Raw genomic sequence first — 19,107 nt, 5'->3', positions numbered from 1 at the left:
CCGTGACCAGGGCTTTGCTTTTGTTTCTATGGAAAATTTACATTAAAGGCATTCAGCAGGGGGCATTAAGGAAGGAAACTCAGAAATGAAACATTTTTGTAAGGAAAAAACTTGCTTAGTCAGGTTTGTGAAGTCGACTGGGACGCTCTGTTCAGCTTCATCTCTCCCCCGGCCCCTCCACTGTATGTGCAGTCCCCTCAGCTGGAGGGCGAGCCAGTACTGCCACGGGGCTTTGCTACGGAGCCCTGGCAAGTTCTGAGGTGGTTCCCTCGTTCCCCCTGTTTGCTCAGCCCCATTTGTGGCCTGCAGACTGGATTGCCCTCCTGAGGCCAGAGGCTGGGCTCCTGGCTCGCATCCAGCCATGCCAGTCCCTCAGCAATGGCCTGCATCATGCCTGAGGTGCAGGCCAGCCTGTGTGCTGCAAGGCACCATCCGGGCACTTCGCCTTGGTTGCTGCTTCATCTGCTGGTCGTGGGTATGTAGCCAAGGACTGGCAAGGAGATGGGAAAAGGGCACTGAGATGGTTTAATAGAAACCGAGCAACACGCAAGCACAAAGCACCAAAACCTTAAATCAAAGAGAACGGTAGTTAAAACTTTAAAATACGGTCGGGTCACAATAGGGGAGCTATAATATATTGTGTGGGCCTTTCTTTTAAAATTTTCTTTTCCACCCCCTCTCCAGCTTATAAGGAGCTGCTCTCCTTTGATGGCACAGGCACAGTTGAGCAATGCCTGCTCTCAGTAATGGGCTGCCTGCTGCTCCTCTGGCTGCTGGGCTGTGGGACTCGGCCCTCTGCTGCGGGAGGGTGGTGAAGCAGCAACATGGTGCTGACACATGGGCTGGGAGCTGGCTTATTTCAGGGAGAGAGTGCCATTCCACCCACCCTTGTTCTTTTTCTTCTGGCAGTATGTGTGCCTAGATATCAGATCTTCGTCTTTTACTTCATTTCTGCTCTCTAATACTGCGTTTCCCAGCTCTTAGTGGCTGACACCCCCAGGAGCATTGTCACAAATCTACTGGGTGTGACAATTGTAATGCTTTTGTCATGTCCCTTACAATAGGACTCAAATATACATGTGCATAACCCCTCAAGAGGGGATTGCGGGCAGAGAAATGCCTCCTCTTCCCATGGTTCTTATTGCTTGAAGCGAGTTAGTCAATTAAAAAGAGCAAGTAAGCAGAGCCCCTGCCAGAGCTGAGCTGTCCAGGATCATCACAGAGGAGCCTGAGGAATGTGGGGAGGAATTCAGGCCGGAGCTACTCGACCCTTTCTCTCTAGAGCTATTTTTTAATTTGCCTTTATGTGAATTTATAAGCGTGCTCCCTTCATCCGAGACTCACTAGAATAAAGCAAGCATCTGCATATCAGAGGAAATCAATCTTTTAGACCAGCTGAATAAACTGGCAGTTACCTAAACGTTTTGTTTCATATTCCTGAAACAGAATATTCTAAGTCAAGTTTCATTTTGTTGATATCGGTAAAGATGGTTCTTATTCATCCAAATGGCAAAGTTGACTTTAAGATTATTTTTATGAATTTACTTATTGTTGTAGTAGTTTGTATTTTTATATTGTAGTATGTGTTGTATGTACAGTTGGTGCATTTTATTTTTCCATAAGCTGAGTGAGAATTAGGGAATTTAGGTTTTAGAAGTGTAATTTTCTTTGGGAAATTGCAATAAAAATATAACATACCCTTCACTTACTTGCCAAAAGTGAAATTGTAGCTCGAACATGAAATGCCTGGTGTCAATCCTCCCTAAATAGCACTCCTTTCATTTTTTTAGGAGCTTGTGATGTCATCAGATGAAGCGAAAACATCTACCTCGTGACCTGGCATGTAAGTGAAGGAGGAATTCGTATTTGTTTAAAAAAAAAATGCACATGTTGGTGTTTACAATGCCTAAATTAAACCTGTATACCTTCAGCATTCAGATACCACATTTTAAATGAAAACCTTGTAGATTCTAAAGGAGTATAAAGGCTTTCAAGGGAGAGGAAGTCACAAAAGAAGCTGTTAATGATGAGATTCCAGCGTGCAGAAGTCCTCGTAATAATTTCAGTTAAAATGTGTAGTGATGTACCCTTGTTGGTAGGCACAGAGGGAATAGTTTCATATCATTACGCTATTTACGTGTGCTGATTGTGCTGCTTTTTTTCTGCATATTTTGATAGTTGTGATGAATACATACTGATGCTGTGGTACTCTTCCTAAAATCAAAAAGTCCAGCCGTGCAGAAATTTAGGTTCTTTTTACATGTTTGGATATTCCACAGTAAAATTCCTAGAATTTTGTGATACTTCTGTTTTTCTTCCCCTCACACTTAAGTAAGGAAAAGTGTTCTATCCTCTGCATGGGCATTTACAGAGATTTTTATTTTTATTTGTATTTTTTGTCTGCCCCTCTGTGCTTTTCTTTTATGTGGTAGAAAGGATTAAAGTGCAGTCACTGCTTTGAGGGCTGATGTTAGCAGCGGGCTGAGTATTCCTAATTAGTGCCAACACCTGTACCTCATTATGAAGCCTTGTTCAAACTGTCCACTGAACCGAGGTAGCTGGTCTCTGTTGCATGTCTCTAATGTGATTATAAGCCCCTCTCCTGATGCAAGTTTTAGTACTTATTCTACTTTTGGACTGATGTGGAAAGTGGAGCTAAGCTGAGCCATTTGGCTGACTACCAAACATTTTAAGGAGGGGGAAAGAGAGGGGATGCAGTGATCTCAGTTTCAAGACTTTCAGTTCAAAGCTTGCTTCTGCTTTGACGTTTTTAAGAAATGGAAGAACAAAAAAAATACTTTTTCTAGTTTTCAGTCTCTGATTCTCAGAATGTAGAGATCAAATCTGCAGGCTCCAGGTGGGGCTCTGAAGGTCTCAGCGCAGCTGCTGTTGTGCATAACCCACTGATTTTCTGTAAATGGAGTTTTGGCCTTGACTGTTCTCATACTATTCCCTTTGTTTTCAAGGAGTCCGGACCTAGCAGTACTTTCACAAAGAGAACAGGCTTTTCCTTTCCTCCTACCTGATTCTGTACTGTGAGCAGGGCTAAAACGTAACGTGTTTTGCCCTTGCAGCTGGAAAACACGATGTTGAACGGATTAAACTGGTGAAATTAATGGCTCGGATAAGATGGATCTCTGTTATCCTTGGGCTTTGCAAGCGTTTAAACTTCATTGCTTTTTTCCTAACTACTTTAAGTAGGTTTTTAAGAGGTTAACTTACAGAATTCAAATATACAACAACATAAATTCTGGCTGTGGGCTGTGTTTCTCCTCTCTGAGTGAGGAGAGAAACAGAACAGCTTCAGATGTGTGCCTTGGAAAGATCTGAGATGATAAACCTGTAAGAATTCACAGGAAAACACTGTGCTTGTCATCCAGATTGGGAAAAACTGAAGGAAATGGAAGTGCAATGGCTTCTTCAACTTCAGATGTAGGACTGTAAGGAAAGGGATCACATCTCAGCAGAGTAAAATGTTTGGCTAGAAGAAAAAATAAAAAGAATTTTATAAACTTTTATGTGTTTTTCTGCATTGTATATCTGCTTACTAACTTGTCACTTAAAGGAATGCCTTCTTAATCCGCTTCAGGAATGCTATACCTCAAGTAATTCCTGCTCTGCAGAAGTACTATCTATCATCCTGTTTTATCTTCTGAACTTGGAAACTTTAAAAGGTCTTGAGAAATTTTCACAGCCTGTTTTTGATTTGTTTGTTTTCATGTTAATCTCCTTTGGCTTAAAGTTAGTTGAGCCATTTTTAACTCCTTACAGAACATTCTCTTTGTTTTTCTCTTATCTTTGTTCGAACTGCAACACCTGGAAAAGGGAGTAAAGACTTTTTTTTCTTTTTTTCTTTTTTTTTTTTTGCAACAGTGTGTTTGGTATATATTTCTATGAGATGCTGACATGGCTGTAGGAGTTAGGAATAGATATAAATAGGTTCCTCCCTGCTACGTTGTGGCGGATACTAAAAATGACAAGAAATGCCAGAGTAACAGATTCCAAAACAACTGTTTTCCTGAAACAGTTCTTCAGTGTCTATGCAGAAGTCATGGAGGTTTTACTCATGAATTTTACCGTTCTTTATTGTGATTACAAAAGGGAAAACCTGCACCTCCAATGACAGTAACATAAGGTAGAGACAGCTTTCCCTTACATGTTTTTGGAATAGTTTATATAATTTGTACATCTACACATGGATATATGTAAGTGCATATGCACACATATGTTTTGAGTTGTTTCAGGATGCTGTTTGCTGCTTCTTCCATCCACAGAATCACCAAGGTAGGAAAAGACCTCCAAGATCGATGATGTAGTCGTACCATCCACCTGCCACCAATATTTCCCCATTAACCCACATCCCTTAGTACAACATCTGAATGTTTCTTTAACATCTCCAGGGACGATGACTCAACCACCTCTCTGGGCAGCCCGTTCCAGCACCTGGCCACTCTTTGGTAGTAGAAATTTTTCCTAATATCTCACCTGAATCTCCCCTTGAGGCCATTCCCTGTTGTCCTGTTGGTTACAAGGGAGAAGAGGTGGACACCCAGCTCACCACCATCTCCTTTCAGGTTGTTGTAGAAAGCTATAAGGTTTCCCCTGAACTTCCTCTTCTGCACACTGAACAATCCCAGTTCCTCAGTCCTCCTTATGAGACGTGCTCCAGACCCCTCACCCTTCTGTGAACCCAATCCAGGACCTCAGTGTCTTGTAGTGAGGGGCCCAAAACAGTACACAGCTCTCGGGGTGCAGCCTAGCCAAAGCTGAGTACAGCAGATCGCCTCCCTGCTCCTGCTGGCAGCACTATTTCTGATACAAGCCAGGATGCCACTGGCCTTCTTGGCCACCTGGGCACTCTGCTGGCTCACGTTCAGTCAAGTGCCAACCAACACCCCCAGGTCTATTTCTTCCACACAGTCTTCCATTTTTTTCTGATAAATATGCTATTTTTAGTATTTACCGTGGTGCAGATCACATATCTGATCCATAGTTCACAGAGATCAGGTTGGGAACTGATGTGTTTAAAAAAGAAGATCCATTGTATGGATGTGAACTTTTCAGTGTAATTCTGGTTTCATATGAACTCCATTAGTTAATTAGACCAATCACTATATCTGATAGTGGTCAGCTGTCACTGAGGAAAAGGTCACTTAGGAAAAGATACCGTTGTAGGACTAGTGGACACTCACTCTGTTTCTTGTAGGTTTTTGACTTTGGGATTGTGTGAATGGCAAATTATGTCATACATTGTGTTTAACTGTCCTCATCCTCTGTTTGCCAAATTCTCTTCTATTTACTTTTCAACCCCTACAACATCTCATAGGACTGTGATTCTCTAAGCAATTTAGCGTAAAGACATTTTGGATTGTTTGTCTGTTTTGGTTTTTTTTTTTTTTTTTGCTTTTAATGACTTCCAACCTCTGTGATTTCATTCTGCTAAGGCCTGGGTGCAGGTTCAGTTGTACCATCTTTCTGTTGCAGATGGTAACTTCTGCAACTGCATCCTTTCCTCATCTCTCCAGCTACACCGAGTAAGGGTTTGCAAAAGAGACTTCAGTACAGGTCTATTGAAAAACAGAACAAAACCCTCCCCCCCCCCAAGCTGGAGTTGTGCTTTTAAAACATCAGCTGCAGATTTTGTGATAGATTATTAAGTCTTAAGAACACCTGTGCTGTAGGGGGTGAATCTGCTTGGCAGATCTCAATTCTAGTTTTGTTCATTCAATTTTACAGCTGTGTTTTTAGCTGCAGCCTCTCATTTTTTTTCTCCCCATTTCTCAGCAGAGGTCTTATTCCTGATCTTGTCAGCAGCTGCAGCATGTTGAGGGCTCTTAACTGTGAATAAAGATGTGGTGAAACACCTCCCTGCTTCCGTGGCTTGTAGTCTTTTCTGTTCATCCCAGCACAAGAGTGGAGAGTGGATGGTGGGACTTCCTTTGGAGTCAGATTCAGCATCTCACAACCCTGCAGCTTTGGCAGGTCAGCTGCAACAATTCTTTAATCCTCCTGGCATAGAAAGGACATTCCCTCCTATTCAAGTGCTGCTGTCATGAAAATGTGCTTTTGCCTCAACTTGGCCACTGGATGACAAACTGAACCATATGTTTGATCCAAGTCCTTACTGCTTTCTCCAAAAAGTTGTGGCATTGTAGAAACCTTGAGCAGCTGCAGTCATGGCAGTGTCAGCCCCAGTGGGCCTCTGTTGATCACAGTAACTTTTTCAGGATGTCATTGTCCACCTGAGTTGGGTGATTTATAGAAGCCTAGAATGCTATTTATGTTTTTATAAATCTGCTTAAAACTGGCTAAAACATCTTAGGTCTTTTTCAGTCTTACAGATTGTAGCACATAACATTAAATTAGCTGTCTGGTCATTAAAAGTAATCTGAGTTTAGCAGTTATTAAGACAAGTTTTGTAGCCTTTTAAAACATTCTTAAAACCAAAACAATGCCTTCACTCCTTTTAGTAAGTTTTTGCTTATGTTTTCATGTTTTGACATGGAGAACTAATCACTGCATGAAAATGTCGTAACAGTAAATAATAGAAAATATAGTAGGATTTCAGTATTCAGCTAAAGATTTGGGATGTTCCAAATATTTTGAGTTCTGGCTGTGATAGCATGTTCCCTTTAATTGTTTGTATCCAGCGATCCCCTTACTGCTGTTTTTTTACTAGGAAAACTTAATCGTCCAGATTGTTTGTTTTAAACTTGTTAATGAAAACCATTTCTTGTCAGATGAGGAAAGAAATGGACAAATTAATCTTTCATAATAGGAAAATATGTGTTCTTGCTTTCTCTTTCTCTCATTCTTTGAATAGAATATAAAGACACAACTCGATGTTTTTCTGCATCTTTGCAAGCCATTAGGTTTTGCTTTGCTAGTGATGCAAACTTTGCAGCAAAGCAGTTAGCTTTTTTTAAAGCATGATAGCAAGAAATGAATGAGTCAAAACAAATAAAATATTTAATGTAGGTTACTGTTGTCAGTGCTTTTATCACTTGAGATTTAGACGGGAAAAAAAAAGAACAGTAAAACCTACTTTAATTTTTTATTAGCAAGTATGAAAAAAGTGTGATTAAGTATCTTGCAGAATATGGGAACTATTGACTGTGCTGTTAGTAGTAAAAAGAAATGTTGACTTTTAATCCCAAACAGTACATATTTCTACACTCTTCCCTCTTTGATATTGTCATAGAGTCACAGAATACCCTGAGTTGGAAGGGACCCACAATGATAACTGAGTCCAACTCCTGGCTCCACGTGGCACCACTCAAAATTCAGACCCTATGTCTGAAAGTAGTGTCTAAAAGCTCCCTGAACTGTAGCACTCGGGGCCGTGCCCACTGTTCCATACCCACCACCCTGTGGTGCAGCCCCTTTCCCTACCCCCAGCTGCCCCTCCCCTGACAGCTCCATGCCGTTCCCTCAGGCCCTGTCGCTGTCACACAGAGCAGAGCTCAGCGCTGCCCCTCCGCTCCCTGTGAGGAGCTGCAGCCGCCATCAGGCCTCCCTGGTTAGGAATCTAGGCAGTGCCTAGTTTTCTGCCTCTGTTTCCCACCTGTGATCCTGCGTCCTTACTGTCCCCCTTTGTGGGGGCTCCCACCTGCTGTGGGGCGGCTCTGCACTGCAGTGCTGAGACACTGGGGACTTCAGCTGAACATGAGCCTGTTGTAAGGGACTGTGAAGACTGCACAACACCAGGAACTGAGGTGACATGAATCATAACAGTGCTTAAAATAGAAAGCCACAAGAAATACTCCTAGTTTCTTCTGCTTGGTGGTGTTGGTGAGGCACACTCCCTCACTGTGACTGTGAACCCTCTGAGGATCCCTCAGTGCCTGCCTGGCTCCAGGTGCCAGCCCTGGTGCAGGGGCTGCTCCTTCAGAGGTAGCAGCACACCCACAGCTGTCTTCTCCAAAGCTGATGCTGTCCTTGGCAGTGCCTTTGTTGAGTGAGTTCACGTGGGTTTGTGATATTTTTGGTCTGTTTTATTTTGTCTTTTCTTTTACCCCTTGGTAGTTAGATGCCTTAGCATTGATGTCAAGCACCAGTTATCTTGAGAAACTTGGTAAAGCAGATAGCACACCTCATCAGCAGCTACACCTCTGCTGCAGGGCCCTCTTTGATGTGAACGTGTTCCTAGCACAGAGATAGCTGCTCCTCTGCAAAACCCACTGCTGTGGTTCTGTGCATGTGTATGGCTGGGGTCTGTGTTTGGACTCACTCCCTGCTGCCGGCTGTCCTTTGGAAATCAATTAGTGCAGCCCTAGGCTACTGCCCTCCCCCGTCCTCTCCTTTGCACACATCTCCTGCCTTGGTGTGCTGGAGCTGGTGCTTGGCCGTTGGATGTGGGTGAGGAGCAGGCCTGGTAGGCTCCTCTGCTCTCCTCTCTGCAACCAGTGGGGCTGTGCCCTAATTTTTCAGCCTCAAACGCAGCTGAGAGCAGCACTGCAGGGAGGGTAAGGATCCTGCTTGGGGCCCTGAGCAGCCATGCGCATGTTTGTTTATTAGCTTAATTTATGCCCATCCAGTGGTATTCTCTGTTCAGATTCATGTTGCCTTTAGGATTGGTGCTAAAGGTATAAGTATTTAATGGGCAGAAATACATCAGTACCTGCCTGGCCCATGTGGCTGGGTTGTGCTCAGGCAAAGCATGCAGCTTTCCTTAAAGAGAGAAACATAAGGGTGATGTGGGTGAAGCTGCCTGGTGGAAACATGTCCCCCTGCCTTCACACACAGCAGTGAAGAGCTGTACGTTGGTTTTTCAGGTAGGGGAGGCAGTTGTGCCTGGGTGGGTTGTGCTTCACCCACACAACCTGTTGTAAGCATCAGGTGGCATCGCCATCCCTCCTCCTGTAACCAGCAAGCAAAGTGATGGACAGTAAGTGCTTCACACTAATGTGAAGCAGCAAGAAGAGTTTTAGTGTGTGGTAGGCTCACTACAGTCTTTAAAGATTAAATAATAATAAAAAAATGTCCTTTGAAGGTGAAGGGAGGATGGGCTGTATGTCGTCGTTCTGCTGTGGGGTTCGTGCATCTGGTAGGAGCATATTACTCATTTATTTAATTTTCAAGTTGGAGTGAAATAGAGAAACAATGTTACTTCTTTCCTGAGCTTTCTTTCCTGTGAATTGTTTAACCTTTCAAACCTTTTCATTTCAGCAAATATTGCTAGCACAGGCTCCGAGTGGGTGTTTTTTCCCATTTATGTAGCCTCTTTGTGAGGTTGGATAGGATATTAAAAAATAATAATAAAAAACTCAAACACAAGTGATCCCTCTACCCCTAGTTATTCGAAAGGTTGTATTAACTCTGTTCATATTTTGTAATTTCCCTGACAGTTGACTATGAAATTTGACCTATTTAAATGGTTTTACTCTAGTACATTTCCTGAAGACCTTTCAAGATAATCTGCTTCCTAATCTAAATTTAACAGTTACATAAGCCACATCTTGAAGACTTGGAAATTTCTACCTCCTGCCTCTGCCTGTTTTCCTTTTTCTTTTTCCCTTTTTCTCTCTTTTATTTCTTTTGGAGACAAGGCATATTGTACAATGCAAGTACAGAATTTTTATCTGGGATTTGCCTATAGCTTGTCACTCCATTTATATACATAGATACTGTTTTTCTTTTCAATAAGATAGGGAAAGCAGGCTATTGTTTGTCCCTCTTGAAAGTTAATCAATCTGAATTTTTTGCTTTCTCTTCCTTCTCTAAAGGTCTTCCCAGGTATTGAGTCTCTCACATACATGTTTAACCATTCTCTTCAGCAAACTGAAGTCAGGAAGAAAGGACTGTTATACCCCAAGGAATCTGTTTTGTTCAGAAATCCTACCTGAATTTAAGGGTTCATTTTGTGCACTTATCTCTGGTGTCTCTTGCATAATGTGCTGTGTTGAGTTCAGGCTCAGGCATCTCATCCTTTCTGCTGCCTCTTTTACTGTGGCACGATAAAATCATAGTATCATAGAATCGTATTATCGCCAAGGTTGGAAAAGTCCTCCAAGGTCTTCTGGTCCAACTGTCCACCTATCACCAGTAGGTGAATCCACTAAATCATGTCCCTCAGTAGAACATCTAAACATTTCTTGAGCACCTCCAGGGACGGTGACTCCACCACCTCCCTGGGTAGTCCATTCCAGTGCCTGACCACTCTCTCAGAGAAGAATTATTTTCTAACATCCAACTTGAGTCTCCCCTGTGCATCTTGAGGCCATTCCCTCTAATCCTGTCGCTAGTTAACACGGGAGAAGAGGCTGACCCCCACGTCACCACAACCTCCCTTCAGGCAGTTGTATAGAGCGATAAGATCTCCCCTGAGCCTCCTCTTCTCCAGACTGAACAATCTCAGTTCTCTCAGACACTCCCCATAAGACTTGTGCTCCAGACCCCTCACAGCTTCATTGCCCTTCTCTGAATATGCTCCAAAGCTTCAATGCCTTTCTTGTAGTGAGAGGCACAAAGCTACTGAAAAATAATGCTAGGACAAGAGGATAGACCCTTAATGGTTTGTGTTACAATTTAGCTTTTTACTTTGATGCAAACTGAGGGAAAAATATTTCTGCAGGTGTTTTGGGGCTCTGAAATGTTGTGAACTGTCTACTGTTTACATGTACTGTTTGACTGATTTTTTTTTGAGTAATGCATGATAACTGACTGTTCAGAGATGGAAAGAGCCTTCAATCAGTGCTGTGCTGGCTTTCCTGGGGGAGAGAAGAGAGTAGTGGCAGAACCAAGTGGCTGTTTCTTGTGGAAATACTGGAATTCTTATAATGCAGGTACTGGAGGGTAAGCCAAAAGGAGCAGCCATAACTTAGAAATCACTAATCATTAAACATCTCCCCTAGGCTTTAGAAATACCAATATTGTCTCGCTTACCTTGCGTGTGCTGGCTGATACATTGATTACTTGTAGCTTGGGATATCTAGTTCCAGTCAGGTGAGTGCAGGTTGGCTTTTTCCTGGTTTTCCAGGCAAAGGAGGATGAGCTGGGTGCAGTACAAGTTCCAGCTTCATCCAGGCAGTGTTTGGGAAAATAGGTGGTTGCTGGCAGTGTCACTTCGCTGCCTGTGGCTCAGGAGAACATGCTTCTGGGTTTTACTTGTGGTTGAATGCTCAAAGGATGCAGAGTGTCCTGACCCTCCTTCTGCTGTTGGGGCCAGGGAGGAGAATTTCTCTGGCTCTGTGGATTCCTTTTTTCTAGACCTGTGTTTTTTCCCCTTAGCTCTTGGGTGAGATCAGGGACGTGCACACAGCCGGTGTGGAGCGTGGCTCGAGTCCAGGGACTGTTCTGGTATCTGGCATTAAAATCCATAGCAGAGGAATGTTCCACTGCAGTAGCTGCCTGGAGAGTCGAGTGCCTCTTTGCTTGCGACGTGGTGATTTCTTAATGTCACTTCTTTATTTTATATTTTGTTTAAAAGATCTCCGAAGGTGAGCATCTTTCGAGTTTGTACTTGTTGTCATGTGAGTGATCTGTTAGTCCTTCTGTTGATTTAAAAAAAAAATTATACAAAAAAATGTTACATTCCCACATTTCAGTATTTGTTTCTAAGGTGATCTGTGTTTGACCAGAAGGCTTGAGTACATTTTGAGTCCGTAGCCAAACCACCTCTGCTTATCCTTCATGAGAGTGAGAATTATTACTTGGTAACTGGGAAATGAGATGTAAGGTTTATTTGAGTTTTTTGAAGCCACTTCCCTCCTTTGTTCTGTAGCATAGAAGTTCTCGTCTGTGTGACACTCGTCGCTTTTCTTAGCTTCTGCATGGGAACTACTGGAAAGTTTGAAGAGTAAAAGTAAATTCTCAAATCCAGACCAAAAGTTCTACAGGCAAATTTGCAAAAAGCCTGAGTGAAGATAAAGGAATTGGAAAGAGGCTGGTTTCAGCTGCTTTCTGTGTGGCATTTCCATCATGTTCCTAATGACAGCTCATCTTTTCTCATCTCTTTTTCCTTTATAAGTAGCATCTAGTTGAGGCAGTTTTCTGAATTTCTTTTTTGAACTATTCTGTGGAAAAAATATTATCCATTATGAATTTTTTTTCCTTTTTGTGTTTTAAGAAATAAATTAGTTCTGGTTTTGGGTTGCCGTGTCATTCATTATAACTGGTATTCTGAACCTAGAAAAGGGCATTGGCATTCTCATGAGTTTATTTCTACCTTCATATCTGATCTTTTCCTGATGTCTCCCTTATTCTACACATAATCACCGTAGTTTTTGAGGGTGAAGTTAAAAAAGGGACAAAATTGAACCACGTGTGCATCTCCACCCTCCCAGATAGGCAGGGGACAGATGATGGCTGTTTCTCCAAGCCATTTTTCAGCCTGGGCTCTCCCATTCCCCACAGAGGAAGCACTAGCACAGCGATGCTGCATCCCACGCCAGGTGGGCACCTATGGAGAGCGCATAGCATGCTGCTCACCCTAATGGCCTGTCTTCTGGGCGCAGCGCTCTGTGATTTGTTGTAGCTCAGTGGGTTCTTATTCATGGTCGTTGCAGTTAATACTGCTGCAGAAATCAGGCTGCAATCCAGCATTATTACTGCGCGGGGCTCTTACCCTGGGTAACTGCTGCTGTCTGCTGTGATGGAGGTGTAAATCTCCTGCCTGAGCTGCTATAAATCCATGGCTGAAATGCAGCATCTGTAAATGTGGTGTTTTTTCTCACTGTGGAGCGGTTAGCAGAGGTGTACAGTGGTGGTTGGTTTTTTTACGTTTACTATTTCTGTGCACTGTCCCCAAAGTAGCCATCTCCTCTCTGCCCTGCCTGGTGCCCAGATATCCCTGCCATGCTATGCTCTGACCTTGCATTTAACCCCGCTAACTGAACGCTGTGCTCCTCAGCTGCTGTCTTGAACGTGGAGCAAAGAGGTTTTATTGCTGCATGTTTATGTAGGCTATAAAAGACGAGAGTCGCCTGCCATAAGCTTTCAGCACCTTTTAACAGCTGCTCAAAAATTCATCCCAACATAAAAATGGAGCGAACAGCGAATGCTAAGGAATGGCAATGAGCAGTGCTGCTCCACGCATGTACATGTGGCTTCTCAGCATCTCCTAAGGCCCTGCAGCATGCCCGAGGGTGAAGGCACAGGGCTGCATGGAGCTGCAGCCGCCAGCAAAGGAGGCACAGGGGCAGGTGGGGCTTGCTCCTTCCCAGCAGGGCTTGGGCTGTGGCACAGCCTGGCTCTGTGGGGGAGAAGCCCTCACCCAGGCAGCGCCATTTTAGCTGCTCTTGGTAGAAGCCCATACCTTTGAACTACAGGAACTGGCAAGATGAGAGCAGTCATCTTCTCCTTCCCTCATTGCCTAGCGCTTAGCTCCCCAAACATGTACAAAAAAGAGACCTTCTGGCCTGAGGCCTTTCTGCCTGGCAGACAGATTTTTTGCCAGGAGATGTGTGGCTGCTGGGTGCTGCTCTTGGTGTGTGTTGAGGTGGCCCCCAGGTTGCTTGAGCCCTGAGCAAGGCTGATTATATGAAATAAGTTATCTGGTGGAAGCTTATAGGTACGCTTCTAAAGGGATACCTTGTCCTGTTAATCACTGTCCCCTTCAGGCTAAATACCCAACTCTGGCTTTCTGTGTATGCTGAGCTGAAAAACACATGCCTTGTCCTTTTCAGCTTCTGGTGGTGTGGGCAGTGTCTTTCTATGAAAGTTAGATCAAAGGAGAATTTGAAACTTTGAGTACTGAATCTAAATGCACTGATCAAACTCACACTTAAGTGTAAAGGCTGCTGAAAATTTCCACTAAATTAAGCAATTCGGCTGCAAACGATTCACTTGCAATCCCTTCAAAGCCTGTGGATAGGCTTCTCTTATCCGGAAATCCTGTTTATCCCCTGGTCTTTGAATAATCTCAGGACCCATTGTACAGTAACTAATGTAGAGGGTTTATCAAATGGGCTATTTAGCTGTGCTTTTTCTCTCTTTTCTCTCCTTCCCTTCTTCTCTCTTTTTTTTTTTCTTTTTTTTTTTTTTCTATTCTTTTGTTCTTTTTTATTCAAAAGCGTGTGATTTTGTTTTATTTAAGAAATAGAGCTGTTTGAGCTTCAGGTGCAGTCAAGCTGGCAGCTCTGGTACCACAGATATTTCATCTACCCAGAATTCTGTCCTGAACTCTGTAACTTGCTTATGCTTGTCTTGTGCTTTGAGAAAAAAAAAAAAAAACAAAAGCACTTTCTGTTGTTGATTCTTTTATCTAATGGTTTTCTCGTCCAAGCCATTAAAAAAGATAAGGATGATTTTCATTTACCAGTATTCATGTAAACTGCTATTAGTTTGTGTTTAACAAATGTATTGTGGAGTGTTATTGGATGGCAGGACTGATGGGAATGTAATGCAGTTGTGTTGGTACTTGTTTGGAATGCCTAGCTGGTCCCTACTGTGATCCTTCCTTTGTTAAGTAATTATTCACCTTCTCCACTCTCCGTGCATGTTGTATGTCTAAAAACTGTCTCTAAAAGGCCTGATATCTTGTTATTAATGGAGCATGGGATTTCTGTAAGAATTCCTCGCTTATACTTTCAATGGCTTTACAAACTTCAGAGCTACGCGTATGGGTGACCTAGGTTGTGACCAGAAGATTTCAGTGGCATCAGCCTCCATTTTCTATAATTATTTAAAAAGTGCCTTTCATTTTACCTGGACCCCTTTGGGCTTGGTTTTTCTTCCCTTAAAGGTGAACTGTAATTGTGTATTCCATGGAGAGATAACAGGACTGCGGGTGATCGTTTCCATACACGGTGCCCAAAAGTTCTCCTTCAGGGGAATTTTTCTATTCTGGAATTGGCGTGAGCTGGCAGGTCCACGCAGTGCATCATCTTCTGATGGTCACCATCAACACTTTTTTTTTCTTCTTAGGATGCGTCAGGATGAAACGCCACAGGCATCTGAGCACCAGTGACAGTTCAGACAATGAGAGTAAGTAGCATGTGCTAGTTTTTCTTTGGTCTGTCACCTCCTTGTGGTTTCCTTCTGTGGTTTGAGGGTAAACTGTTTTACCTCGTATAATTAAAACGGTGTTTCTTCATTGATTTCTTCTCATCTTCTGTGGTCTTCTATGTTCTAGATCCTGTTTTGGGAGGAAAAAGAGACTAAACTTGTGGTGGAGTTAAATTTACTTAGAAATCGAGGATAAATTTTTCAGAGTTGAGAAAAATAATTCTTTACTCCAAGAGAAACTTCTCTGTCCAGAGGAAGTTTTTGTATGGCTCGAGCTATCTGAAAGTCCTGCTGTCTCATATGCCGAGCCTCAGACTTAAGACCGAGCTGTTAGAGCTCATGTTGCAGCATCTGGTTCTTCATCATTCCTCTTTGGTCTGGTAGTCTGGTGGACAAGTCAATGAAATTTGTTAAAAATTCCTTAGCACATCTGGCTGAGGTTGCAGCTTCTTGTGCCTGTTAAGAAACTGTAAGACAGAGTCTTGCTTGTTTCTTTAAAACTTGTGCCCATCTAATAACACTATATATAACAGTGATTCATTAACCTGTTTATTACAGCTGAGCAACGTACTGAACTAACATGTTGCTCTGAAATGTCTAGACATTGCACTATACTTTACTGCCTTTCTCATCAGTATTCTTTAGTATCACTGCTTTTTTTCACGTTGCTTTTTTAGCACTTGCAAGCTCTGTCTCAGTTTTGCTCCTCCTTCCTCTTCTGATAGAAAGGCAATGAAGGGCAGTGGTCTGCATGTTTGTTCTGTTTATTCACACTTGTATTGAGCAGAGCAGAATGTACCCATAAATTCAGAGTGCTGCAGTTTTACAAAGAACAAGTGGAAAAGGAAGAGCTGTATACAAGCCTACAGGCTTCAGACGAGCTTTTTGCCATATTTTGTCAAGTATTGGATGAGTCAGGAGATTGGAGTGCCTTGTGTTGTACTGAGCGATTGTGAATTGAAATTAGTTATAATGGTTCTTTTTTTGTTTGTTTTTTTAAACAGGTCCTTCCACTTCCTTTTCTTCTTGTGCTAAATACAGGAGCAAGTCAAAAACACCAGCAAATGAACAAAAGAAACCTGCTGAGGTAAGAATCAAGCTTAAAGATTGGTTACCAGTGTTTTTTGCCATGTCATTTTCAAGTTTCTATGCCTTGAAATAGTGAACTGGTGCCAGCTCATTCTTTTGTTACCTGTTGCCTCCATGACACTGTTTTTCCTCTGTGTGTGATTAATACAGAAGCTCTGGTGTCCCATCATGACTTACGGCATTGCAGACAGTGACATGTGGTTCTTTCTTCCTCTGAAATGTAGACTCATGCTGATATTGAAAAAGCTGGTCTGGTCTTGTGATTTGAAAGCGTGCTACAGAAGGAAGTAGCTCGCATATACGTGTGTATGAGAAGGATGCCTTCTTTCTGCTTTAGGATAGAACAGCGGGACACCCCAGTGGACGAGTTACATAGGAGCAGTGCTTACTCTCCTGCCACTTTCTCACTATTCACTTGTTCCCTTCAGTAAGAGTTTTATTTTGCCTTCCCTGCCTATTAACACCTATCACCACTCTCACTGGATCTGCATTTTCTAATTGAGTCCTTTTCCATTGGTGTTTATGTACAATGCAATGCTGAAATCCATCCTAGCAACGATTCCCATCTGTTGCCCTTCTTGGGAAGGATTTGTTGGCTGCCTTCTCCATATTTGATGCTTGCTTTCTTGAGGGCTGAAGTCAGATAACTGCAAATAGGAGAAATGTTTCTTGTAGTTAATTCCCTCTGCTTGCTGTCACATTCCCTCCAAATGAGTCCTTCAGCATGCTGGTATGACTGTTGATGCCCGAGGTTACTGAGAAAAAGACTGACAAAACATACTTTTCTTCTGTAGAATTTAAAACTGAGAGTTATGTCCCAGAAGTAATTCTTCGTACAGTAACAGCAGTTTTTTTAGCTGCTTAGATCCTACTGTGAGAGGCTGTGTAAACATAAAGCTTGTGTTCATACACCAAAAGCTATTCAGCAAACATACTTCATGCTTCCTTTTTGAATGTTGCCCAGTAGATTAATTTGGTTTGGTAAGAGTAAGGTAAAACGCTTGAGAAATGTCCTTTTTTTTTGGAAGCTTAATTTTCATTACAAGTTAATTGAAGAGGATGCAAAGATTCATTTTGTAAAAGGGAATCTTGTGTGAATGTTTCAAGAAGAGCAAAATTGGCCTGAGCTAACTACACAGTGTTTGTTTGCAGCCACCAAGAAGGTTAAGAAAAGTCTATTGTACTTTTTACCTTTAAAGTGTTTGAGGATTATGGTTCTGTGAGAGTCAATCTCAAAGCCGTTTGTGGCTGTTGAGTTCTTGTTGCTCATGTTTCTCTTAGCAGTCACTTTCTTACTTGCCAAGCTGGGCAAATGGGAGCAGAAACAAATCCATTGCTAGACTTGCTGTTTCAAATACACCTTAGCACCAGTCCTTTCACCCTGCCTTGCTTTTTTCTGCCTAAAAATTGCCCTGTTACTGTTTACTTTCCCTTTTCTCCATACTGTGTGGATGCATAAACAATAATTATGAAAATGTGGTCCATGAATACAGCTTGCAAGTGTTCTTATTTACATAACTTCTAGGAGGAATCAAAATGCACAGTGTTTTTGGTTCTTCCTTCTGTGATCTTTGCTGTTTCCTACCTGCTGCAAGACAAAATTTCAAGCCCATCAAAGCTTGAAAAATACAAAACTTTGAAGAACAAAGCTTAGAATATACACTGAATTTAAAAAGTGTATTTCATAACATCATCGTTTCTGTAATGCTGGCATCTTTCTTGCATCATTTGTTTAAGAGCCCCCCTCTCCAATTTAAAAAATAATTTGAAAAATCAAATCTTAGAAGATGTTCTCTTTTGGAAGAGTGTCCCAAGTATAATATTGCAATATTAAGATTAAAATTTAAAAAAAAAATGGAAAAAGTAAAGTCCTGTGAGAAGGGGACTGGTAGGGAGGGTGGCAGTAATGATCTCTACCCTTGGTACGTCAGACTCTTGGCTATCCTTCCTGTTTTTCCTTTCCTTCTGCTGGGAGCAAGCATTCCTTCCAAGCCCTAGAAAATCATATGCTAGAGATTGCATGCAGTGGTGCATTGCATGAAGCGCTGTTGTCAGCAGAGCATTGCAATTTATTAGTAACGCACCAACTAGTGACAAGAGTGTAAAGCAAAGACTGACCCTATCACACACCCTTCAAAAAAATCATGTTACAGTAATTCCACAAGTTTTTTGTAATAGTATTGGATAGAAATTTGAAATTTCGGGCTGACAGCATCCCTTCAGCAAGGGATCTCTTGAGCAAGTTGGCAGTGCTCTGCTTTCATTCACCTCTGCTTGCCAGGCAGCAGACTGTTTCTTGAGTTAGTGATGCAGAAAATCTAAAAGGTCAAAGCTATAAATAGCTGTTTGGGAATTTTTTTGCTCATGGTCTTCATACATTAATTTTTCTTTCATGCCAGTAACCCTGGCTTTCTCAATTATGGATACATAGGATATGAATATGGATACATAGGATTTTCTCCACTTTCTCAGCCATCTCTGGTTTAAGTATCATCTACTACCTGGGTTCTCTTTCCAAATGAAAGTTCGTTTTCAGAATTGTGACTGACAATCAGGTTAGCATATTTGTCTGCTGCTTCACAGGCCTCGTTTGTAGCTGCCTTGTTCCTCTGTGGTCGCCTATAAAACATGGAAGGTGGCTGCAGCTGAGGGCTGCCTGCCCTGCCTCTGGTTTGCTTCAGGAAGGAAGCAGACGCATGCAATGATGGTATCAGTGGACTGAGGTTCATAGAATGGCTTAAGTTGGAAGGGACCTCAAAGATTGTGTAGCCCCAACCCCTGCCATGGGCAACAGCTCAGGCTGCCCAGGGCCCCATCCAACCTGGCCTTGAGTGCCTCCAGGAATGGGGCACCACAGCTTCTCTGGGCAGCTGTGCCAGCGCCTCACTGTCCTCTGAGTGAAGAATTTCCACCTAACATCTAATGTAAATCTCCCCTCTTTTACTGTGGGACAGGGAATAGTGTTGGAGTGCAGATGTCCATGTCTGTTCTCTGGACCTGCCTACCAGATGTTTGCATCTGCGCAGAAGGGACGCTTCTGAGTGGGACCTTCTTGTGTCACCCTCCTGCTCG

General features: G+C 42.6%; 1 protein-coding gene across 1 annotated transcript in view; it reads left to right on the top strand.

Annotated features, from left to right (window-relative positions):
* The first annotated feature begins 1,749 nt into the window (after positions 1–1,749).
* Positions 1,750–19,107, top strand: part of JADE3 (jade family PHD finger 3) — a 43,667-nt gene continuing 26,309 nt past the window's right edge. The window contains exons 1-3 of the mRNA XM_010727003.3: positions 1,750–1,843; positions 14,866–14,925; positions 15,951–16,033. Coding sequence (XP_010725305.1) covers positions 14,877–14,925; positions 15,951–16,033 — 132 coding nt within the window. The 5' untranslated portion in view covers positions 1,750–1,843; positions 14,866–14,876. The remainder of the gene's footprint in view (positions 1,844–14,865; positions 14,926–15,950; positions 16,034–19,107) is intronic.

The sequence above is a fragment of the Meleagris gallopavo genome, chromosome 1 (genome assembly GCF_000146605.3).
Source record: "Meleagris gallopavo isolate NT-WF06-2002-E0010 breed Aviagen turkey brand Nicholas breeding stock chromosome 1, Turkey_5.1, whole genome shotgun sequence".
NCBI classification, from domain to species: domain Eukaryota; kingdom Metazoa; phylum Chordata; class Aves; order Galliformes; family Phasianidae; genus Meleagris; species Meleagris gallopavo.
Note: the sequence above shows the minus strand (reverse complement) of the source record. Positions and strands in the feature narration are given on the sequence as shown.